The sequence below is a fragment of the Sorghum bicolor genome, chromosome 2 (assembly GCF_000003195.3).
Source record: "Sorghum bicolor cultivar BTx623 chromosome 2, Sorghum_bicolor_NCBIv3, whole genome shotgun sequence".
NCBI lineage: Eukaryota > Viridiplantae > Streptophyta > Magnoliopsida > Poales > Poaceae > Sorghum > Sorghum bicolor.
In genome coordinates, this window is record NC_012871.2 from 47,738,959 (window position 1) to 47,764,791 (window position 25,833).

General features: G+C 44.2%; 2 protein-coding genes across 2 annotated transcripts; one reads left to right on the forward strand and one right to left on the reverse strand.

Moving 5' to 3' along the window:
- LOC8063493 (protein GrpE) lies at positions 377-4,879 on the forward strand. The gene is made up of 6 exons (XM_002459932.2): positions 377-674; positions 2,613-2,784; positions 2,857-3,047; positions 3,166-3,333; positions 3,475-3,603; positions 4,556-4,879. The coding sequence occupies exons 1-6, from the start codon at positions 534-536 to the stop codon at positions 4,670-4,672; spliced, it is 918 nt and encodes a 305-aa protein (XP_002459977.1). The 5' UTR covers positions 377-533; the 3' UTR covers positions 4,673-4,879.
- Positions 18,658-21,015, reverse strand: LOC8064212. The gene is made up of 2 exons (XM_002462082.2): positions 20,635-21,015; positions 18,658-19,164 (listed from the first exon to the last, which is right to left on the reverse strand). Exons 1-2 carry the CDS (start codon positions 20,920-20,922, stop codon positions 18,988-18,990), a joined length of 465 nt encoding a protein of 154 aa, XP_002462127.1. The 5' UTR covers positions 20,923-21,015; the 3' UTR covers positions 18,658-18,987.

A 25,833-nucleotide genomic window follows, 5' to 3' on the forward strand; every position in this document is an offset into this window, starting at 1 on the left:
CCATGGAGATGAGTCGGACTCAGGTTGGTGGAGGCTGATTGCTGATGGAGCTGCTGAATAGGTTGGAGGTGATGAACTACCGAAGACGCCGGTGTAGTGGTGCACAGAGTTAGTGTTATAGTGTTGTCGCGTACATCGCTATCGGAACAGCAGTGCAGATATAGTGAGTGAGGTTGTTAACCTACAGCTGATTGAAGCCAACCCACCGGCGATGTCAGATGGCATCGGGTCAAACATTTTCACTACGGATAGCCTCCACTTTTTTTTTTTTTTGGGCAACGCTCCACATTACGGAAGGCCTTATTAAAACCTATCTTCTTGCGCGACAAGCCGACCTCCTAAAACCTCCAGAGCCAAAAGACACGAACACCCTAGCGCTACTCCCAACCCCCGAGCCGAAATAAAGAGTGTCATGGGCATTGCCGTACTTTACTAAAAGAAAAGCCTTCCGCAAACGCTCCCAGTTGCAGCACCCTTCCAGACGCTTCCGTTCCTCTCTCTCTACTTCCGGTAGAAATCAAGGCTGCGTTAGGATGGCGACCGCGCGCCTCCTCGCGCGAGTCTCCAGGCAATGCGCCGGCGCAGTGGCTGCGTCATCAGCCGCGGGGCGGCACCGGAGGGCCCCGGCGGCGGCGTCCGTGGAGCAGTTCGCCGGTTCCTGTTTGTCTGCCAGGGTGAGATTTCTGGACCATCTCTTGTGGCCCATGGTTTGTGGGTCCAGGGTCTGTTGGTGATTGCTGCGGCGCCAGTCCTTGGGTTTAATCTTTTAGCAGCGGTTGATGAGATGCGATCCACACCTAGTCCCCGTTCGTTTGACGGGAGCCCAGGAAAAATTCCGGGCCGGTATTTTACTTAATTTATAGAAGCTTTACTTAATTCCTAGCGTCCTAATGCCCCAACCGAATGACCCCCCTAGGGATTTAACGTTATGGGTTTGTCGGCGGAGCTGGAATTTGTACTTTCTTATTGCTATTAATAGTCGCTTAAGATGATGTATCGGAATGTGGTTGGGATAATACAAAATTCCGTTGGATGTTGTCCAATCAAAATTGTTGTTGCTGGGAGGGTTTTAGGCTATAACTTGTGATCTTCATCTAGTTGACATATTTTGATTCGTGAGAACTAGATGGGAACCTACACACAGCCTTAGGGATGTTTTATGTGTGTGCTAATTGAGGATGTGTTGGTTTATGATTGTTCTTTGTTCCTCACATTTGTAGTTCAGTGTTTTGGAGTACAACTATTATTATGGAAGTAAATAAGATTAACTAATGGTTATTTTGACAAAACTTATTTTGCAATTGGAATTATTTGGTAGCATCAAACATGAGAGCGAAGCAAGCTTTGAGTAAAGTGAGGTTTTTTTAGTTAATTCAAATTGTTTGGTAGCTGCTTCTTAGGGGTTCAGGCAATTTAGCATTGTATTGGTTTAGGCAGTTTAGCTATGTAGTTTTTTAGATAAGCGGGAGCGTTTGATGACTTCACATGTTAATTTTGATGAAATTTTGGTTCTAGAATAATAAAGTGATCCTATCTATTCTTTTATTAACCTTGAGCCTTTGTTACAGTAGCTCCTATTTATCACACAGAAAATAGGTAACCATGTGTTGGTCAGAAGTTTTCCAACCCATGATCACATAGCATTTGTCTTTTAAGTTTTGTCTACTATAAAGGTAAATGTAAGTTTAGTATTATTTTCCAATGTTTTTTTAATTTCTGTCACATCCATCCATGTTGAAGCAAGAAACTTCAGAAGGACTGATGGATACTCTGTTGTTTTAAGTAGAAATTTAGATCTGAAAACACATATTATGAAAACTGGAATCACATGGCCACCATATTGTCCTTTTGAATAATTGAATTTAGGGGTCCCTTGAATTTATGTCTTATTCACTCTCACCTTTTAGACACAGAACTAACATAGACATTAAATATGCTATAACAAACTTAGGAACATATTTTTATGTTCTCTCTTATCAGAAAATATTTTTTTATGTTTGTTTTATTTAAAAGAGTTAAACTTTATTAAACATAAAGTTGCTCCCGGATGTTCTCTATAAAATAAAGTTTGTTGTATTTCAATAATGACAAGTTGGGCTTCTGTGATAAACCCTTGTTCTCTTTACTGCACCTACTTGAGATGACATGGTACTTAAGTAGGACTTATTAGGTACATGGTGGGAAAATATATGGAGTGGTGGGTAGTTGGAACTGTCTATGGAGCTTCTTACTTTAATGTATCCATTTCAAGAATTACATGTCGACTGTTGAGGGAAGGATATAATCTTGGCAGAAAGTGTATGTTTTTTCCCTTCCTTTTGTTTTCTGGTTATTTCTGCGAATACTGACGATGCATGTATTGTTACTCACATTCTTCTAGAAAACCGTTTTGGACTGCTGGTAGTAATCTGCTGTGTTTAGTTGTAACAACTACTGCTGAAACACCATTTTTGCTGTTATGTTAAAATTCATTGACTACTATTTACTGGGGATAGCTTAGGGAATACCTAGATTAAAAAAAAGTGCTACGTATTCATGCTATTTGGTAAATTATTTTGTCCATCTCTTCTGGTTTGTTCTGTTCTTATGGATGCTTACTTGCTTTCATCCAGGTTCCACGTATTTTGAATCATCATTTCAGATACTCAACCAGCATTTTTCAAAAGTTTGGTTTCTCCTCTGTTTCACCTCAACAAAGTGATAATGAACTGAAAGACCAGGAAAGGGCCTTAGATGAATCAAGTGAAGACTGTTCATCTGGAAGTGAGAACACATCAGAACCAGGTTTGCAATACTAAAGTCCCAATCTTTTAGTACAAGGTAGAGGTACTAATGGACTGCATTTTTCTGATTCAGGTATTGAAGGCCTTGATCTGTCAAAAGATGATTTGGTGAAGCTAGTTTGTGAGAAGGACGGATTGTTGAAGTCCAAAGATGATGAAATCAAAGATATGAAGGATAAGGTTTTGCGCAGCTATGCAGAAATGGAAAATATCATTGCTCGGACAAAACGTGAATCTGAAAACTCCAAAAAATATGCAGTACAGGTCTGCTGTTACCATTCTAATTATTGAAATTCTATTGCAGAGAGGATGTTGACATGCATTTCCATAAAATGTTTTGAATTAGCTTTACCTATGGCATCTGTCATGATTGTTCATGCAGAACTTCGCTAAGAGCCTGCTAGATGTTGCTGACAATTTGTCTAGAGCATCATCTGTTGTCAAGGAAAGCTTCTCGAAAATTGATGCCTCAAAAGATTCTGCTGGAGCTATCCCACTACTGAAAACCCTGCTGGAGGGTGTGGACATGACTGAGAAGCAACTAGCAGAGGTACTTTATTTGTTTTGAGGTTCCTTTATCTTAAAAAAAAGTTATCTCCTTGAGAAATATTTCTCAGCCATTCCCCCCCTTTACTTAGATTTTGTTCTAGAGTATTCCATAACTTGAAAACTTTCCCTCAAATCTAAACAGGTCTTCAAGAAGTTTGGAGTTGAAAAGTTTGATCCGCTAAATGAGAAATTTGATCCTAACAGGCATTGTGCAGTTTTTCAAATTCCTGATCCTTCAAAACCATCAGGAACTGTTGCTTCTGTTGTAAAGGTATGTTAACTTAAAAACACCTTTTTTTCAGCATGTTATAGGAAATCCAAGCATGTTTAGATTGGAGTTATTGGGTTTCAGTTGCATGGCGTTTTTTTTGTTTCAGCTGTTCATTTGTTGATTCACTTGAAGTTTGTTTTGATGATACACATCTTATGTCATCTTGTAGTAGCTTGGCAGTTTATTCTGGGTGCTTCTGTTCCAATAGCTTCCCCTAGTTCTGTTGCAGTAGACAGCAGTTGGTTGCTCTAGGGGTGACAATGAGTGATTATATTGATGCAGACATTTAGGGCTTGTTTGGCACAGCTCAACTTCACTAGTAAAACTGTTTTTTTAGAAAATAGCTTCATGAGTGACTTTCTAGATGAAGCTGAGCTGTTTTGGAAAAAGTGTTTGGCAAAATAGCTTCACAAACTACTTCATGCATAGTTGAGAGAGAGAAATGAGAGAGAGAGCTGCAATAAGGTACTTTTTTCAGCTTCATCCCAACTTATGTCTTTGTGAGAGGAGGAGAAAAACAGCTTCACCCATGAAGCTGTTTTGGAAATAAGTGTTTGGCAAAAAAAAACAGCTCACAACAGCTCATGAAGCTGTTGTGAGCTGTACCAAACAGGCCCTTAATTTTTTTTCCCATATTACAAAAGAATAAAAGCAAGTGAGGAACTGAGGATGCTTTGAACACGTGGCATTTTGCTGCTGCTAATCGATCACTGTCGTCAACAGTGAATTTCTATTTTAGCTGGGCCAAACTAGTAAACTTGTATGGCATGCTAACAATGTGGAAGTTTAGAAGATGGTTCAGTCATTGCATGCCATGATCTTACATCGTAATGCCATTGAATTGTTTAACATTGGCTATATTTGAAAATTGAAACATTCCCAAAAGTTTAATTGCCAAAGCTGTATCGTACTGCTGTTCAACCAGTAGAGTAACACACATTTGTGGTTTCAGGTTGGCTACATGTTACATGACCGCGTCCTCCGCCCTGCGGAAGTCGGTGTCACAGCGGGAGGTGCAGATGCAACTGAAGAGGCAGAGCAGCCGGAGGAGAAAACAGCAAGGGACTAAAGTTAGCCGTACTTTTTTAGTCAAAGAGTAGAAGGGATCGAATGCCCTTTCTGAATCTCGTTTTTGTTTAGAGTTTGAGAAACTTGAATGAATACAGAGAGCTTTTGACCGTAGTTGACACGGGAAGACAGTACAGCAAGCAGGCTGGAGCTTTTTCATCATGTTTTGAACTTATTTAGTTCACTCCGAAAACCAAAAAGTTTTTAAGATTGTCTGTCACATCAAATCTTTCGACATATGCATGAAGCATTAAATATAGATAAAAATAAAAATTAATTGCACAGTTTACCTGTAAATCGCGAGACGAATCTTTTAATTCTAGTTAGTTCATAATTGGACAATATTTGCCAGGCGACGTATCATATATAACTCAGCTTCGTATGCAACCTATGCAACTACCCATTAAAGCCACAGGATCTAGATCCAACGTCTAAAGTTTTTTTTACTTAAACCTCTCCATCTGTGGTTTAAATCTAACCCGTGTGTATCTAGATGGTAGGGTTTAAGTGAAAAAAATCTCAGACGTTGGATCTAGATCCTGTGACCTTAATTGATAGTTGCATAGGTTGCACACGAAGTTGGGTTGCACAGGATATGTTTTCTATTTGCCACAAACAAACAAAGTGCTACAGTAGCGAAATTCAAAAAAATTTCGCATCTAAACAAGCCTTGGAATGAAATCCATTCTGGGGTTTGGAGCAAACCCTTAGAACACATGTTGCCTGCTAGTACAACCGTTGACCTTGAGGGCTGAGGCCATGGCCTATCGGGGGCACGGCCGCACGGGCGGTGGTCATGAACGGTGTGAATGTCAGAGCATAGGAAGAAAGGGGACGGGACAGTGGTGGCAAGAGCCGATCGATAGGCTTAGACTGCCCACAACGTATCAAATTGTCGATTCATCACGTTGCAGCGGGTCATTTGTGGCTCACCTACAGCTAACGAAGCAACATCAATGGTGACAAATTATAGTCGTAGGATGTCTAGTGGAACGCTACCTATTAGAGTTTAAATTCTGATGTCGCACCTTTTTTAGATTTTATTTTCTAGAAAATTTACGGTACACACATGCATAAGCGTTTGGTGCGTGTTTTCCACGAACTAGAGGTTAAAGAGAAGTATGTCTTCTATGTTGAACGTTGTGCAGTAGGAAGAGTTGCATCGGTGTTGATGGCATGTGCATTAATCTTTTTGGCATCAAGCACACTATGGGTAGTATAACATTCCAAATTTTTGAATTTCAAATTTAGTTTAAATTTGATTTAATTTTGGGCTTAGTTTGAATTTTTGAGAATTATTAAATAATTTACAAAAAGAAATAGAATTAAATATAAGGTAGAAACGTGTTTGATTTTTTTTTATTCATGCTGCTGCACTATTTTTGCTTGTTTTTATTTTTTTTGTTGGTGCTTGTTTTGTTGTGGAAGAAAGAAAATAAATATCAGAAAAGTCTGTTAAAAAAAAGAGAAGAAAAAAAGAGCTTCACTCTTCCTCTTGGGCCGGCTTCCCCCCCTCGGCCCAGCGCCCCGCACGGCCCAGCAGCGGCCCAGCCACAGCGCCCCCTGCCCCTTTTGCCGCTGCCGCCCGCTGACTGGTGGGCCCCGCAGGTGGGACCCATCTGTCATCCCCGAGCTCCGTCCGAATCGGACGGGAGCAACCGCCGCGCCGCCTCCTCCTCGGCTTCCGCGCAAATCCCGCGTCCCGAGGTTCGCCCGCGCTTTAAATAGCCTCCCTCGGCCGCCCGCACGTGCCCTAGCCGCCTCCGAAGCCCTAGCCGACACGCCGAGTTCCGCAGCGCCGCCGCCGAGCTCCCCGCGCCGCCAGCCGCAAGCCGCCACGTGGCCAGGACGGCCACGGTCCCCGCGCGCCCCTGCGTTTCTGCAAAAACCCCCCTGGGTTTCTTTGAAATCAACCCGCGCTCCATTTAGTTTTAGATTTATTTAATTTATGCCCCTGCTTTTACAGTTTAGCCCCTGCACCCGTTAGAATTTATTTATTTAATCCAAAATGAGTTTTAATTCATTTTTAATTAGTTTTAATTACGAAAAATAGTTCAGTTTATCTGCAGAAATGCCATTCAACTTGTTTTAGCCATAACTTTTGCATCGTAACTCCGATTTAGGTGATTCTGGTCGCTATAGTTTCGTTTCGTCGAGTAGAATACAGTAGTGCAGTTGCTTTCTGTTTTCGCATGCTTTGGTGTACTGTTTCTGATTAAGTTTGTTTGTTTGCATGTATTGTTCCTATGATTGATGATTGTCGCGTATAGCCAACGAGACGTTCGTGAAGGAAGAGGTTCAGGATCCCGCTGAGTTCGAGCAACCCGACTTCGATCAAGGCAAGTGCAGACACCGTTTGATCATTTTGAACCTACTCATTAATGTCATTTACTTTATATGCATATGTCCAATGAATGCAAACCCTAAGGACATGACTAGCTTTACTTACTATTCCTTGCTCACCTGGGGTTATGTATTTGGGTAGACTAGGCTATACTAGGTCTGCTTAGCTGCTCTACTCATCTTATACACATGCCTAAACAAGTATTAATCTCTACTTAACTTGATGCTTAAACTGTGCTGAGCCTTTGGTCACTGCGGTGATGGCGATGTTGGATGCTTACGAGCATCGTGATGATGGTGGTGACAGGGGGAGCGGGTACCATTGGTGGTCCGGTTTGCCGGGCGTACCCGTCTCTGCTCTCCGTAAGGATTTAGTCAGGGAGCGGCCCCCTGGGACTTACAGTGCAGCTCCAAGCTATATGGCTCTGGCTTGACTAATTAGCAGGACCTCCACTAGTAGGGTGTTACTTTCCGGGTAGGCGTGAGGAAGTAACTTGGGTAATGAATATTAAGTTATCGGTTAATCGGTACGCCATGGCTATGGGTATCGACTGCCGAGCGCCCCGGCAAAAACTTGCGAGTGGCATCCTATTAGTTGGACCCTGTGAAAGGTCTCGTAGTGAGACCCTGCCTGCTCACCTTGGAAGTGTTTTGGGGAGTCGCGACCCCGGGCAAATGGGAATCACGACTTGGAGTGAACGTACACACCTCTGCAGAGTGTAAAACTGATATATCAGCCGTGCTCACGGTCACGAGCGGCCCAGACCCTCACTTGATGAGCAAATTGGAGTCACTGGATACTTGGAGATGGACCTTGGCGAGGTTGCTACCTCGTGTTTTGGCAGAATGGCTATTCCGTGTTGGCAGGATTGCTATCCTGTGTTAATAATTGGGGTTAATCCCTGGATTACTATAATAATTAGGATAGTCTTTTAAAAGATGTTAATCACTACTTACACTAATTAAGGGTTGGGTTTATGCTACTCATAATTAGTAATAGGTTGTTCTAATAATAGTTTTAATTAAAAGTGATCAACTAAAATGCTACCGCAGTCAAACCAAGTCAGTTTTACCTTGTTTTAAGCCTTGCATGTCATTACTTTCCGTCTGTGCTTGCTGAGTTCGACATGAGCTCACCCTTGCTATAATCATTAAAGGTTGCTCGGACGATCAGGAGTACAATTGCGTCTTCCCTGAGGACTACCCCGAGTCTCCTGGTTGTTAGGCTCGTGTGGTTCTACCGTCGACCTTCCTGTGGCAAGGTGGTCCTGCTGCGTCGGCGTTTAGTTTCCTCTTTTATTTTTGGAACAGTTTAGCTTATATTTCCCCTTCGCACTTTGATAAACTTTTGGCTTGTAATAATGGTACATTTACTCTCATTTATGTAATTCGTTTGAACACTGTGTTTTGTACCATTGATGATGTCGATCCATGTGTGAATTTGAGATCCTGGCGCACATGTGATTTGACACCCGAATGCTCTTTTACATTCGGGTGTGACAGAAGTGGTACCAAAGCCGTGTTGACCGTAGGATCACGCAGCCTAGTTAGAAAAAGCCGTTTAGATTGTCCCTTTTGGGTGGAATACACCATTGGATCTATTAACTACCTTACTAACTTGTCTCATTAGACTTTATCTATTAGCCTTATCTACTTACTTTTACTAACAGTTCAGTTTATTCACTTACTTCCTGCATTTATTACCTTGTTATCATTTATTGCTTTCTATTTCTCATATTGCATTTATATTCTTGTTTCAACTTTCACTACTTGTTATTTGAACCTTTCTTTTATACCTTGTCATTTATTATCATTCTACTCATAATACCTTCTTGTTCCTTGTTTTTCATTGATTACTTGAGTTATGTTTTATTTCTGCCTTGACAATAAATTTCATTACCTTGTTTTTACTTTATACCTTCATTACTTGCTTTTATATCTTACCATAAATACCACCAAAGTTCATATTGTCCATCCATTGTATAATCTTGGTTCTTCTTTATACATACACTTTTACCTTCATTTATGTTATTCATTTATCTATCATTGTCATGATCTATTAACCGTTTCCTGCATGTCTATGATCTTATGCATAAGTAGATGACTCGCCATCTGACCTGCCGCAAGAGCGTTATTTGTTTCCGCCCCGTTCAAGCCGTGGAGTTCTCGTTGACTGGTCGCGTGGATAACATCGTGTTCCAGCCTGACCAGCACCTTGATGACGGTGCTAACCTCCAAGACGCGGAACCTTATGAAGGACAACAACCACCTCAAGCTCTGGCGGTGCATGGAAGGGCGCCTTGCTGGGCAGCTGGAGAAGATGATCCCTTCGGTGATGATGACATGGATGATGAGGATGAGGATGCACCTGGAGGACCTGGAGGACCCGGAGGACCCGGTGGACCTGGAGGACCTGGAGGTCAAGATGGACTTTTTGCTGCTGATGATGGGTGGATTGTGACAGTCTGCACAAGGAATGGTGGAGAGTGTTTCTTCCACAGCGAGCTGAAGCGTCTCCTTGACCAGCAACTAGGACATGGCATGTTCTCAGTGGAGTACCGCAGTGAGCACTGGAGTCACCCAGACTACCCGGCGTACTGGAAGGTCTGGGCACACGTCGGCAGGCCTAACCCGACGTTGAGGGCACTTAGGATCATGTCCATACATGAAGCTGTGGCTGAGAGGTCTACCCAGATGGCGGGCATTAATGATGCTGCTCGCCAGGCTTTCTACGCATACCGTGATCACTTCTTCGAGGAGATCAGCCAGGATGAGCGTCGCTACTACCCTCGCCGTCGCCGTGGAGAGTTGGCAATGACTATTGCTTCCACCACTGATGAGCAAGACCCCCGCGTGCACAGGACTGTCAAGCTGGTGGCGGTCACTAACACCGAGCTCAACAGTTCACTAGTGGAGCTGAAGCAAGTCAGGAAGGAGCTGGACGACGCCAGGAAGAGGATAGCGCAGCTGGAGGCTCAGATCACTGGAGTGCCACCGCCTTCACCTAAGTGGCCTGCTTTCTCTCCGCCTCGTGAAGATCCAGCCTATGGAGATGCCAGCGCTCGTACTACTATAGAATAGGAGCTATTCCCAGCTTAGTAATAAATAGTGCCACGCTTTGAACGTTAGCACGATCTTAGTTATGCGAGTCTAGTGTTTAGTCGTTTGCTTAGTGTGCTTTGCTTGGTCTGTGTGAGAACTTGATTTATTATTGTGACAATGGTGTGATTTGGTTCTTTGTAATGAGTGCGATGAGTTGTGGGTCATGTCCACAACGCGTCAAGAACAAGATTAAGTATTAAGTTTATATGAGATAGTTAGTTTGGGTTATCATCGGTCTCCTTTATTTGTGCTTTATCATATTTCATAATCACTTTATCTTATCAGTCTTACTTTATCATGATCAGTTCAGTATCTATATATTACATCTGTTATGAGTACTGTGTTTATCAACTGAGAAAGGAAAGTGACTATCAGCTGGTTCATACTTTGAGGAAAGATTATTACATTGCAGTTTACATTACAGCTCAGGTTTACACATATGAACTACATCTGATTTTATTATATTATTTCTATACATCAGATGCCTGTCCACACCAGGAGCAACACCAATGGTGGAAACAACGGGCAGTCCAACAACAACAACAATGATCACAGCGGGACTAATGCCAACCCTCCTCCTCCTGGGAATCAGCCCATGACCATAGAGCAGTTGATGACTATGCAGACTCAACTGATGCAAGGGATGGCTCATATTATGAACCACATGCAGCAGAACCAAAACCAGAATCAGAACCAACATCAAGGAGGTAACAACGCGTTTGCCCCACCTAGGGACAAGCGTGGAGAGTTCATGAAGGGACGTCCACCGTTCTTCTCTCACTCACTGATCCTATGCAAGCTGAGGATTGTCTTAAAGTTGTGGAGAAGCAGCTGGTCATTGCTCAGTGCAATGATAGGGAGAAGGTTCTGTATGGCTCTGGGCAGCTTCAGGGAGCCGCACAGGACTGGTGGGATTCGTACTGCTTTGCACATCAGGACTCGGATACTATCACTTGGGATGAGTTCAAGGTCGCCTTCAAGACTCATCATGTGCCTGCTGGATTGGTGAAGCTGAAGAAGAAGTTTCTGTCTCTGAAGCAGGGCTCCATGACAGTTTGTGAGTACCGTGACAAGTTCACTCAGTTGTCGCGGTATTGCCCCAATGAAGTGGAGAATGATGAAGACAAGCAAGACCACTTCCTGGAAGGTTTGAATGATGGTCTGTCCTACATGATGTCAAATGTCAAGTATGCCAGTTTCCAGGAGATGGTGGACAGGGCATTGGTGCTTGAGAGCAAGCGCCGCAAGATGGAAGACAAGAAGAGGAAGTATAATTCCTCTCAACAGCAGGCTGGTGCCAGTCGTCCCCGCTACAACAATCAGCAGGGCCCTCAGTCTCGCCCTGCATATCAGTCTGGTAACCAAGGACAGCAGCAGAATGTCAGGTACAGCAATCAGAGTCAGCAGACGAGCCAGCGCTACAACAACAACCAAGTGCAGCGCCCCGCTAGTCAGGCGCCTCGTCAGAATGCCCCAGCACCATCAGGCTCTCGCCAGAACTCCAACACTGTCCCAATGAAGCCCAATGTCAACCCCACCCCCGCTGGAAATACCTGCTTCAAGTGTGGTCAGCTTGGACACTACGCGAATGCGTGCCCCCAGAGGCAGAAGAATACCAACAACAATGGAAGGGTGAATCATGTGAAGCTGGAAACTGCTGAGGAGGCTCCAGATGTGGTAGTTGGTACGTTCCTTGTCAACTCTTGCCCAGCTACTGTTTTGTTTGATACTGGAGCATCACATACTTTTATAAGTGCACAGTTTGTTGAGAAACATAGTATAGCCACCTGTACCTTGCAAAACACCATGATAGTTAAATCACCTGGGGGAAAGATGCATACTAATACTTTGTGTCCGGGAATGAGCATTAAAATAAGGGGGGTAGATTTTCTTGTCAATCCTATTGTGTTGGGTTCAGAAGGTTTAGATATGATATTGGGAATGAGATGGTTGTCCAAGTTTAAGGGTACTATTCAGTGTGCTGAGAAGACAGTGGCTCTAACAGCACCTAGTGGGAACAGAATTGAGGTCAGAGTTTCTATGTCACCTAGCAGTGAAGGAACAGTTTACCATGTGAGCAGTGGGTCAGTAGAAGACATTCGAGTTGTGAAAGAGTTCCGTGATGTGTTCCCAGAGGATTTGCCAGGTATGCCACCTAAACGTGAGATTGAATTTGTTATTGATTTATTACCTGGTACCGCACCCATATCTAAGAGACCTTATAGAATGGCTGTTAATGAGTTAGAAGAACTTAAGAAACAACTAAGGGAGTTACAGTCTAAAGGGTATATCCGTCCTAGTTCCTCACCTTGGGGAGCTCCAGTTATTTTTGTAGAGAAGAAGGATGGGACACAGAGGATGTGTGTAGACTATAGATCTTTGAATGAGGTCACAATTAAGAATAAATACCCTTTGCCTAGAATAGAGGACTTGTTTGACCAGTTGAAAGGAGCTTGTGTGTTTTCCAAAATAGATCTGAGGTCAGGTTATCACCAGTTGAGGATTAAACCTAGTGATATTCCAAAGACTGCTTTCACCACCAGATATGGACTTTATGAGTATACAGTTATGTCTTTTGGGTTGACTAATGCTCCAGCTTACTTTATGTATCTGATGAATAAAGTTTTTATGGAGTATTTGGATAAGTTTGTGGTAGTCTTTATTGATGATATCTTGATCTACTCCAAGAATGAGGAAGAACACGAGGAACACCTGAGGCTTGTGTTGCAGAAATTGAGGGAGCATCAGCTCTATGCCAAGTTGAGTAAGTGTGACTTCTGGTTGAAGGAAGTGTCTTTTCTTGGACACGTCATTTCAAACGGTGGAGTTGCTGTCAGTCCGAAGAATGTGGCAGATGTTCTTAAGTGGAGTCCACCTCAGACTGTTGGAGAAATCAGAAGTTTTCTAGGAATGGCCGGTTACTATCGGAGATTCATTGAAGGATTTTCCAGTATTGCCAAGCCCATGACCGCTTTGTTAGAGAAGGGTAAGCCATTCAAGTGGAATGAACAGTGTCAGGCTAGTTTTGAGGAGTTGAAGAAGAGGTTGACTACTGCACCAATTTTGACTTTGCCTGATGTGACTAAAAGTTTTTCTATCTATTGTGATGCTTCCAAGCAAGGTTTGGGATGTGTATTGATGCAAGAGGGAAAAGTGATTGCCTATGCATCTAGACAGTTGAAGAAACATGAGGTGAATTATCCAACTCATGATCTTGAGTTAGCAGCTGTGGTCCATTCACTGAAGATCTGGAGACACTATATTCTGGGTCATAAGTGTGATATCTACACGGATCACAAGAGTCTGAAATACATCTTCACTCAGAATGACTTGAATCTGAGACAGAGAAGATGGTTAGAATTGATCAAGGACTATGAACTGGAGATTCATTACCACCCTGGCAAGGCTAATGTAGTTGCTGACGCTCTGAGTAGAAAGAGTCAAGTGAATATGTTGGAAGCCACGGAGTTACCGATGGAACTACTGGCAGAATTCGAGTATCTCAATTTGGGGTTTGTTGCTAACACCCAAGGTACTTCCATGGACATAGAACCAACTCTTGAGCAAGAGATCAGAAAAGGTCAGAAAGAGGATGAAGAGATCAAAAAGATACTTAAGCTGATAGAGGAAGGTAGAGCACCTGGATTCAAAGTTGATCAAGAAGGGATTGTTTGGCACAAGGACCGATTGTGTGTGCCTGACATTCAGAGAATCAAGGATGTGATACTGAAGGAGTGCCATGAATCTGCTTACTCTATTCATCCAGGAGATACTAATATGTATCAGGACTTGAAGCAAAACTATTGGTGGCCTGGTATGAAGAAAGATATTGGTGAATATGTGGCATTGTGTGACACCTGTCAGAGAGTGAAAGCGGAACATCAGAGGCCAGCAGGGTTGTTGCAACCGTTGAAGATACCTGAGTGGAAGTGGGATGAGATCAGCATGGACTTCATAGTGGGATTGCCGAGAACTCAACGAGGTTATGACTCAATATGGGTTGTAGTAGATCGATTGACCAAGGTAGCTCATTTCATACCGGTCAGAACTAACTACCGTGGAGATCAGTTAGCAGAAAAGTATATGGAACGGATTATGTGTCTGCATGGAGTTCCTAAGAGGATTGTGTCTGATAGAGGTACACAGTTCACATCAAAGTTTTGGGAGAAGCTACACGATGCTTTGGGAACCGAGCTCAGATTCAGTACTGCTTATCACCCTCAGTCCGATGGTCAGACAGAGAGAGTCAACCAGATAGTAGAGGATATGCTCAGGTCCTGTGCTTTACAGTATGGAGATAGTTGGGATGCTAGTTTGCCCTACGCCGAGTTCTCCTATAACAATAGTTATCAGACTAGTCTCAAGATGACTCCTTTTGAAGCCTTGTATGGAAGGAAGTGTAGGACTCCATTGTTCTGGAACCAGACTGGTGAAAGGCAAGTGTTCGGCCCTGATTCATTGAGAATAGCCGAAGAAAGAGTTCAGTTCATCCGATAGACTCTGAAGGCAGCTCAGTCTAGACATAAGAGTTATGCTGATGTGAGACGAAGGAAACTTGTATTTCAGGCAGGTGATTATGTATACCTGAAAGTGTCTCCGATGAGAGGTCTAAAGAGATTCAATGTCAAGGGAAAGCTAGCTCCAAGATATGTTGGTCCTTTCAAGATTTTGGAGAGGAAAGGAGAAGTGGCTTATGAGCTTGAGTTGCCTGCTAGCTTATCCAATGTGCACAATGTTTTCCATGTCTCCCAATTCAAGAAATGCTTGAGAGTGCCTGAGGAACAGTTGCCACTAGAGGAACTGGATTTACACGATGATCTAACTTATGAAGAGAGTCCTATCAAAGTTCTGGACACAGCAGAGAGAATTACCAGGAGTAAAACTATCAGGATGTGTAAAGTACAATGGAAACATCACTCTGAGGAAGAAGCAACCTGGGAAAGAGAAGATGATCTGAAATATAAATACCCTCAGTTATTCCCGGATTCATCCTAATCTCGAGGACGAGATTCTTTTAAGGGGGGTAGGTTTATAACATTCCAAATTTTTGAATTTCAAATTTAGTTTAAATTTGATTTAATTTTGGACTTAGTTTGAATTTTTGAGAATTATTAAATAATTTACAAAAAGAAATAAAATTAAATATAAGGTAGAAACGTGTTTGATTTTTTTTTATTCATGCTGCTGCACTATTTTTGCTTGTTTTTATTTTTTTTGTTGGTGCTTGTTTTGTTGTGGAAGAAAGAAAATAAATATCAGAAAAGTCTGTTAAAAAAAGAGAAAAAAAAGAGCTTCACTCTTCCTCTTGGGCCGGCTCCCCCCCCCCTCGACCCAGCGCCCCGCACGGCCCAGCAGCGGCCCAGCCGCAGCGCCCCCTGCCCCTTTTGCCGCTGCCGCCCGCTGACTGGTGGGCCCCGCAGGTGGGACCCACCTGTCATCCCCGAGCTTCGTCCGAATCGGACGGGAGCAACCGCCGCGCCGCCTCCTCCTCGGCTTCCGCGCAAATCCCGCGTCCCGAGGTTCGCCCGCGCTTTAAATAGCCTCCCTCGGCCGCCCGCACGTGCCCTAGCCGCCTCCGAAGCCCTAGCCGACACGCCGAGTTCCGCAGCGCCGCCGCCGAGCTCCCCGCGCCGCCAGCCGCAAGCCGCCACGTGGCCAAGACGGCCACGGTCCCCGCGCGCCCCTGCGTTTTTGCAAAAACCCCCCTGGGTTTCTTTGAAATCAACCCGCGCTCCATTTACTTTTAGATTTATTTAATTTATGCCCCTGCTTTTACAGTTTAGCCCCTGCACCCGTTAGAATTTATTTATTTAATCCAAAATGAGTTTTAATTCATTTTTAATTAGTTTTAATTACGAAAAATAGTTCAGTTTATCTGCAGAAATGCCATTCAACTTGTTTTAGCCATAACTTTTGCATCGTAACTCCGATTTAGGTGATTCTGGTCGCTATAGTTTCGTTTCGTCGAGTAGAATACAGTAGTGCAGTTGCTTTCTGTTTTCGCATGCTTTGGTGTACTGTTTCTGATTAAGTTTGTTTGCTTGCATGTATTGTTCCTATGATTGATGATTGTCGCGTATAGCCAACGAGACGTTCGTGAAGGAAGAGGTTCAGGATCCCGCTGAGTTCGAGCAACCCGACTTCGATCAAGGCAAGTGCAGACACCGTTTGATCATTTTGAACCTACTCATTAATGTCATTTACTTTATATGCATATGTCCAATGAATGCAAACCCTAAGGACATGACTAGCTTTACTTACTATTCCTTGCTCACCTGGGGTTATGTATTTGGGTAGACTAGGCTATACTAGGTCTGCTTAGCTGCTCTACTCATCTTATACACATGCCTAAACAAGTATTAATCTCTACTTAACTTGATGCTTAAACTGTGCTGAGCCTTTGGTCACTGCGGTGATGGCGATGTTGGATGCTTACGAGCATCGTGATGATGGTGGTGACAGGGGGAGCGGGTACCATTGGTGGTCCGGTTTGCCGGGCGTACCCGTCTCTGCTCTCCGTAAGGATTTAGTCAGGGAGCGGCCCCCTGGGACTTACAGTGCAGCTCCAAGCTATATGGCTCTGGCTTGACTAATTAGCAGGACCTCCACTAGTAGGGTGTTACTTTCCGGGTAGGCGTGAGGAAGTAACTTGGGTAATGAATATTAAGTTGTCGGTTAATCGGTACGCCATGGCTATGGGTATCGACTGCCGAGCGCCCCGGCAAAAACTTGCGAGTGGCATCCTATTAGTTGGACCCTGTGAAAGGTCTCGTAGTGAGACCCTGCCTGCTCACCTTGGAAGTGTTTTGGGGAGTCGCGACCCCGGGCAAATGGGAATCACGACTTGGAGTGAACGTGCACACCTCTGCAGAGTGTAAAACTGATATATCAGCCGTGCTCACGGTCACGAGCGGCCCAGACCCTCACTTGATGAGCAAATTGGAGTCACTGGATACTTGGAGATGGACCTTGGCGAGGTTGCTACCTCGTGTTTTGGCGGAATGGCTATTCCGTGTTGGCAGGATTGCTATCCTGTGTTAATAATTGGGGTTAATCCCTGGATTACTATAATAATTAGGATAGTCTTTTAAAAGATGTTAATCACTACTTACACTAATTAAGGGTTGGGTTTATGCTACTCATAATTAGTAATAGGTTGTTCTAATAATAGTTTTAATTAAAAGTGATCAACTAAAATGCTACCGCAGTCAAACCAAGTCAGTTTTACCTTGTTTTAAGCCTTGCATGTCATTACTTTCCGTCTGTGCTTGCTGAGTTCGACATGAGCTCACCCTTGCTATAATCATTAAAGGTTGCTCGGACGATCAGGAGTACAATTGCGTCTTCCCTGAGGACTACCCCGAGTCTCCTGGTTGTTAGGCTCGTGTGGTTCTACCGTCGACCTTCCTGTGGCAAGGTGGTCCTGCTGCGTCGGCGTTTAGTTTCCTCTTTTATTTTTGGAACAGTTTAGCTTATGTTTCCCCTTCGCACTTTGATAAACTTTTGGCTTGTAATAATGGTACATTTACTCTCATTTATGTAATTCGTTTGAACACTGTGTTTTGTACCATTGATGATGTCGATCCATGTGTGTGAATTTGAGATCCTGGCGCACATGTGATTTGACACCCGAATGCTCTTTTACATTCGGGTGTGACAGGTAGTCTTAGTCGTTCGGTGATGGGCCCTCCTTTGATCCCTATGTGCCATATGCGCCATGAGTGCTTTTTATGACTTAAATCTTAGGGTTTGACATCGCTTTCGTGAACGGTTTTATGGTTTGTTATCAAATCACTAGAGAAATTCGTGTTGTTAGGCAAGCGCACAACTCCACCTGCATTGCCGCTCACTGTCTCGCAATGACTTAGGGTCTCGACGAAGTTCTCTAGCTGACCTCCCCCCCCCCCACTACCACCATGGCTATCATCACTCCGGCCTTGACCTAGCTTGGTCGCCCCCTCTGCCACCAGAACCCTAACTGCCGCCCTCCACCATCTTCACCACCTAGGCCGCCCTGCCTCCCCCGAGCCCCTTCTAAGTTCGCTGGAGTTGGGAAAGAAGAGAGGGAGAGTTAGGGAGAGAGAGAGTGATGAACCCTAACCGTCTTCTTCGTCGGCGTGGGCACGGAGCAGGCACGTCGAAGCATGTTGCACGACAGTGGCCTAGTAGAGTTTCCCTAAATCGTCAGTAGCATTTTGGCAAACGGCGAGAGGCAGGTCTAGCTAGCCAAAGGAAAATGGCAACGAACAAACCCCAGGCGAAGAGGCTGTTTGCTTGGCGAGGCGAGCAGCTGGCCAGGCAGCCAGCCATCGTGATCGGACGCCTGGGAGCCGCGCTCACGCCAGGCAGCTTTGCCTGTTTGCAAGGAGATGGCGCTGCCGCACCCGTGGGCCCTGCAGCGGCACGTCACGCTGGCCAGCGGCAGGGCTCCCATCCTGCTCTGCCTCTGGGCTTTGGCTGCTGTGCGCATCAATCGGCGCAATAGGGATCGCGTTATTCGGAAACATGGAATCAAAATCTCTCAGAAAATGGAGGGAGCCAAGAGCGTGTAACATTGACCGCATACATTAACATGTTGGCACATAGCATTACACACTAGCACAAAGTTTGTGACAATCTTTCTTACATGACAGAATGACAAGTCATAACTAACAGCTCACCTCATCTATAAACTGTAACATGAGCACTTGGACTTGGACAGTCATTGACGATGACCACTGTTCTAGACTGGAATGGAGTAGACAAAGGACGATGGGCTGGCTGATACAAGCTAAATGCTACATTATGGTACACAAAGTCTGCCTCGGAGGCGGACGATTCAGGTGGGAGATGAAGCTGATGCTCCGATCCACATCTCTAGGTGACCAGTGGCTAAAATGCTTTCCGTTTCAACCGGCTTTCTGGACGGGCATTGTTACCTTCTATGTCGCGCGGCTCGTCCGTGCTCATGTCGGCATCAGTATCATCGTCAGGCTCTTCCAGCTCGAGGTTCAAGTTGAGCTCACTGCTGGTGCCCTTTTTGCTAGTGCTTTGTGCCTCCCCTGCAGCCTGAAATACGATAGGAACATATGAGTTTTGTGGCTGTTCAAGAGAAAAGTTGTTCATATAAGATGAAAGTTATCAATAAGATTGTAAAAACTTATCGAAACAAGAATCAGTTGCATCCTTTTACCACCCCACTATTTACTTTGCCAAGGTGGAAAAGAGGTTATTAGGAGAGATCCAAACAGTATGGCACAATGCAGAGCTTTACGGATAAAATCAATTGGAGACTTTTAGTGAACAAACATTCACATCTCAAACAGGAAAAATAATTCAAGGCCTCATCAGCCAACCAACTAAATGTTACAATTGTTCAGTCATATGCTGAAGACAAAGTGTTTGGCTTCACATCCCAATTAAGCGAGAAAAATGACAATATAGAGACCAGTGGAGCATGCCTATAATGTATATAAATGGCAAAACTGATTAAGACATATCTCTGTTTTGTTTATTCCTTTTTGCCCCCTATTTGATTGTCAATCAAGTTTTTTTCCCCTAAACAAGCTTCAAGTTGCCATTTGCTAATTGATTTTTGCAACTGAATCAGTTAATATCCATTTAAAACTCTTATCAGGGCACTCATCCTGCAGAATCCACAAAAAGATACATAAGCGACTGAAATGCTTTATTCCTATTTTTCAGCATCGTTGATACCAGTTTGATCTGGAACGAACTTGATTGTTAACATAAGTAACAACTGATTAAAAATTAGTAGAAATAAACAAAAACTATGCAGGAGAAATTATACACCCACAGTAGAAGATGGTGAGACTAATATAAGTACAATGAACCACACTGATCTGAGTTGAGCCCATTTAACTAAATTTCTGTACAACTTCCAATCCTACAAATAACATGGCCTAACCGGAGGCTAAAGCTAGCACACACCACAAATGAATTCATTAAACCCTAACCCTTTGACACAACCTTGCTTCAAATCAATGTGTGAAATCAAGTTGCTCCCAAGCAATAGGTACAATCCCCACTAGAAATCAACAAAAACTATGAGTCTAAGATGGTGAGACTGATATAAGCACATACCCACCCTGACCAGATTTGAACCCATTTGACTACATTTCTTTAGAGACATTTTCAACTGCACAACTCATTTACCGCAGTTCCGCATGGACCCCAAATCGGGAGCGGAAGCTAAATCTAGCACACACCACAAATGAAATTGTTAAACCCTAACCCCTCAACCCAAACCTTTTAACTTAATAAGGCCCAAACCTAATTGGTCAACCAAAACGTACAAATCACATCCACCGAATGGTACTTGATAGATTAAACCTCGAACCAATCGCAGAAGAATTCACATTATCCATAATCCTACGAGATTGTGCGCACAATCGCATCCCGAATCCAGCCAACAACATCCAAGTTCTCGAATCTCTGTACCAAATTCAACCCACCGGAGCAGAAAAACCAATCATACAACCCGAATCAACTCAATTTTCCGAAGGGGGGAAGCCTCACCGGGACGTAGCGCCGCCTGGAGGTGGAGGCCCCCGCTGCAGCGGGCTCCATGCCCCCGTCGGCCCCTGCCCCTCCTCCTGAGCCGCCATTCACAGGTGTCCACCTAAAGAGAACCACCTTATTGTCACCTCGTGAGCTCCCTCCCCCGGACCCGGCGGTGCCGGCGCCGGTGAGGGGCACCCAGGCCTTGCGCCACTTCCGGACGGGCCCGCTGAAGGAGGCAGCGCTGCTGCTGATGGGCCCGTATCGCGTCGAGGAGCGGCTCAGACGGGGAGCCACCGTGTCCATAGGCCCCTCGTGTGTGGCGGGCGCAGGCGCGCCGCGGCAGAGTGAGAGTGGCGAGGAGAGGGGAGAGGTGACGAGGGAAGGGCCGAAGGGGAACAACGCAAGCGAATATAAGCTTTTTTTTTTTTAAGACAACGGAACTAGTACAAACTCTTCTCCTGTGCAAACTCTACGCAGGATGTTGATGTAAGCGACGCGGAGAGATTGAGTAATTTTGCACTTAACCGCCCGCTCTTAATCACACTTTTACAAATCCCTCTTTCCACCTCTTTCTCATGCGCTCACTTGGATCAACATCCTGCGGTCCAGATTAGAGTTTACACAGTTTGCACGGGAGATAAGTTTGCACTAGATTCGTTGGCTTTTTTAATGGAGACATACGGAATATAACTTGTTCCAGGCCTGAACTTGCTTATGGTCATTTTTCTCGGTCTAACGGCCTTGTTTAGTTCACTCCAAAAACCTAAAATTTTTCAAGTTTTTTTGTCACATCGAATCTTACGGCACATGCATAGAGCATTAAATATAGATAAAAATAAAAACTAGTTAAACAGATTATCTGTAAATCGCGAGACGAATTTTTTAAGCCTAGTTACTCTATGATTAGACAATATTTGTCAAATAAAAATAAAATTGCTGCAGTGTTGTTTTTCCAAAAAATTTTAGAACTAAACAAGGCCTAAGAGCATCTCAACCGTTTTGTATAGTTTGTTTGACAAATGAGATAGTTTGTCAAGTCCTAAATAAATATGGCAAAGATGAAAAGAGGCAATCTCTAATGGTTTAGCATTAATCACTTGATAAAAAGAAAATCTAACGACGCGAGGAGAGAGTAGTTGCGCGACCACGCGCGGGGCGACGGATTTCGTACGAGGGACCAGGGCCGACCCTATGTTTTCAAGGGCCCTACGACGAACTGATCATCATAAGTCCTTAAGATAATGTGTTTTCTAGTACATAAATGTATATGTTTCAAAATTCACTAACAAAACATGAAACAAATCAAACAACATGATCTCGCTCTGACATGTTTAATAATGATCGATGAGTTGAAGCTTCTTGCTCGAGTTAAGAAATGAAGCCTATAAAGTTTTAAGATTTGCATCATTATTGGCAACATCAACTTCGTTTAAATTTTTACCAACTTGCTGCTGCTCCTGCTCTTGAACAACATTATTATTGGACACAACACTACTTGCACACAATGCCTTCTGTGATTGAATAAATTGATCTACATCCCTCCGTTTTTTTTGCTGAGAGCTAATTCTTAGATAACATTGCACAATTTGAAGACCGAAAAATATATTTACATGAGTTATTAATATTTAGCTAATATATTCAATCACCTAAATCAAACAAGAAGAATAGAAGATGTATTTATGAACATATCTAGGTGCTCAGCAATTGAGAATTGAAGATCGGCAGATTCTGGCTTCACATATGTACGGGAGAGGACAATCGTACAGGACTCGAGGGAGGCCTGCGAGTGGGTTACGGTGATAAGTGATGGCGAGATTGGCAAGGGCGAACAGCACCGTGCGGCCGCAGCGGAGACGTGAAAGACATATTGCCCCTTGACGATTCCTCTTCCTGTGTGCATACGTATGTTTGGGCTCCTATATGAGTTGGGCCCTAGGGCGTCGCATCTCTTGCCCCTCCTCTAGAGCCGGCCCTGCGAGGGACGCGATGACTGTAACAAAATCGCCCAAATTATAAGAGATTAAGCCTAATAGTGACCATTTTGACAGTCGAACCATCAAGCTTAAGCCCATATAATCCTAGTAGTCCATGAAATCTCGAAGGATTTCAAACCACAACTCGTACATACAGCTAAGATCGTAATAAGTTCAGTGGTCACCATTCACAGTTACATCCAGTTCACAACATTCATCACATACATCGGAGTCACTTAAAGTTATTACAAACCAAGTTCACGAGTAGCGGAAGCTTCATAGTTTTAAAATAACACACACTTAGTCTGTTACAGTGCCATAGTTTGATCATTCCCACAAAAGCAAAAGGGGAGGTAGAGTGACCATCGTCCTTGGTCTAGTCATCACCCATTGCTGGGTACAAGCAGTGAATGCAATAACCATAGTACATCTGCCCATCTGCAAAACAACAAGGGAATGGAACTCTAAGTACGAGAATGTACTCAGCTAGACTTACCCGTCATAAACCAAAATAAAAGACTCTTCAAGGATCATGAAGGCTGTATAGTGGGGTAGCTGAAACCTTTTGCGTAAAAGCGCTACTCAACTAGAATTATATCCTAATACCCTTCTTTCATTTATTTAGCTTAGGTTAGGTATTATTACCTATCATCTAGATTTGCACCTGTACTATTGCAAACAAGTGTTGTAATATGATAGTACCTCATCATAGCATTCACAAATCATTTCTCACCATAACTCAAGTGTTTCATAGTCCTTACTACGAGGACGAAGCTCATGTCAAATGCTCACTGTCCAGGAGCGATGACGATTCGAATTGATTTCTAACCAGCTAGCGAGTTTATTCCACACATAAACCACACTCACTGATCAAGTGAGCTACAGATCACCGTATTGCACTATCCAGGACCAATTCGCGGGTTCGATAGGCACCGCCCGTACCCGAGGACTGTTCCGACGACCGAGGTATCCAAGGTATACCAAGGTTGCGCGTTGCGCCCTCATCGTTCTCCTCAACCATCACCAATATAGCGCGTACATCGGGCCGATTCCCGGTCCGGATAGTGCTCAGGCTTCGCGGTCGGAACGACTTATCCTTCCAGCTAAGTGTGAGGCATGCGTTCAACATGACAAGAGGGCCGTCAATGATCGGTCCTTAATCGATACAGGTAGGGGCATTACGGTCAACAACACCATAATACCCCGCCCGGTCTCAAGTTCATTACCACACTTGGTTACTTTTCAACGTAGCATTGACAGCTAATCAATCAGGTGTCCACCTATATCTCGCAGGTGACAGGAAATCACCCGACTTCTACCGTACTAAGCCAGCTAAGCATAGACTCCGAGCCTATCTACATAGGACAAGGTAGATAATATTTATTAAAAATCATAACCCACTGCCATGCAAGCATTTAAATCATTATAAATTAATTTATACAGCAAATAATATGTGACATATTTTTCCTAGAAACTAAACATCCATGCAAAGCTAACAAAACAAGATTCATATTTTTCTGAGTTATATTTTAATTACCATGCATTTTCAAATTATCAGCAAAAACATGGATTAAATATATTTGTATAGAAAAGTTGTACAAACATGACATGCAACTACACCAAACTGTAGATCTAGAATTATAGAGCACATCAAAATTTATTTCACCAATTTTGGAGCCATAAATCTCAAGATATAGATTTAATACTATTTAAACAGTTTTCTGGAAAATATTTTCTGTAAATCCATTTCAAAATCGCAGTGAAAAACGCTAGGAGCACCCAGATCTCTACCCGCCTCGGTCCCCTTGCGGCTGACAGTGGGCCCCCGACCCCACTGGTCAGCGTGACCGAGAGGAGGAGCACCTCCGACGAGCGGATCTCGTCGGCGGTGAGGCCTCCGGCCACGGGGTGAGCACCAACGTGCTCCCCGCAGCGAGGCGCACCCGAGGGTGCCCTTGGCTTGGCTGGAGGATGGCCGGAGCGCCCCTGCTGGCGTGCATGGCGGCACGGCGGCGCTGCTCGTCGTGGCCAGGCCACTCCGACGGGGTAGAGCGCGCGCGGGGCATCATCGGAGCTTTCCCGCAGCGTACGTGCTCAAGAACAAGCGAAACGAGGCAGGAGAGGGAGGGTTTCGGCGCGGCGGAGCACTCCGACGAGGTCAGGTGAACTTCGGCGAGCGATTGCGGGCTTGCGGATGGCTTTCACCTTGGTAGAACGTGCGCAGGGGCTTACCGCGGCGAAGACGAACACAGCGGTGGCCTTGGCGCGGAGAACGACCCACTGGCACGGCCGGCGGCGAGCGGCGGAGCTCGGCCAGCAATGCCGCCGCGGCGGTTGCTGCTGCTGCGCACGCGAGTGGAGAAGGAGAGGGAGCGGGGAGGGAGACAGAGTGGGGGCGTCTGGGGGCGCGGGGTGGCGTCCCGACCGGTTTATGCCGGTCGGCCGGACGGCCGCGGCCACGTCGCCGACGTACGGCTGCCACGTGGCAAGCGCTGGGTGGAGCGAGGCGGACGCGTCCGCGCGTGGGAGAGGGGAGGGGGAGCTGGGCCGCGCGGCTGAGCGGGCCGAAAGGGAGGCGGGTCGGCCCAGCAGCGCCTGCCCTCTTTCTCTTTTTTTTGAATTTCTTTTCTCACAATTTTGCCACACTCATTTTGACTAATTTAAAATCCTTTTCAAGCTTTGCCCCTAAAACAAAATTTGTCACAAATAAAAAGTTCTACAACTTTGATTTAAGCTGAAATTCCAAATTCCAAATAGAATTTGAATTACAACTCAAAACTAGTTCTAGGTTTTGAAATAAATTCATTTTGGGGTTTTTTTTGTATAAATCAAATTCTCAAATTTTATAGCTCCAAAAATTTTACAAAATTATTCTTAATTCTTCTAAAACATATTTCAACCTACTTTGATTATCACAAGAATTTTGGAAGCAAGCATACCATTTTTATCCTGTTTAATCTATTTAAACTAATCACATAAAATCACAATTTAAGAGCGATCATGCTTATGTGATGCTATGCGTAATGAGAATGCTTATGAGACTTAAGTGCATGCTTAACACCTAGGGTGTTACAATGACAAGCGCGGAGGGGCTTGGCATATATAGGAGTTCTTCCTCTCTATTAGCTAAGTTAATAAAATTACAAAGTCTAATTGTAAAAATGTTAGATAGATATTTTTAATTTTTTGTTGCAAATACATGAATGCAAAAACCTATTTAAGAAGGCACCGTATTAGATGG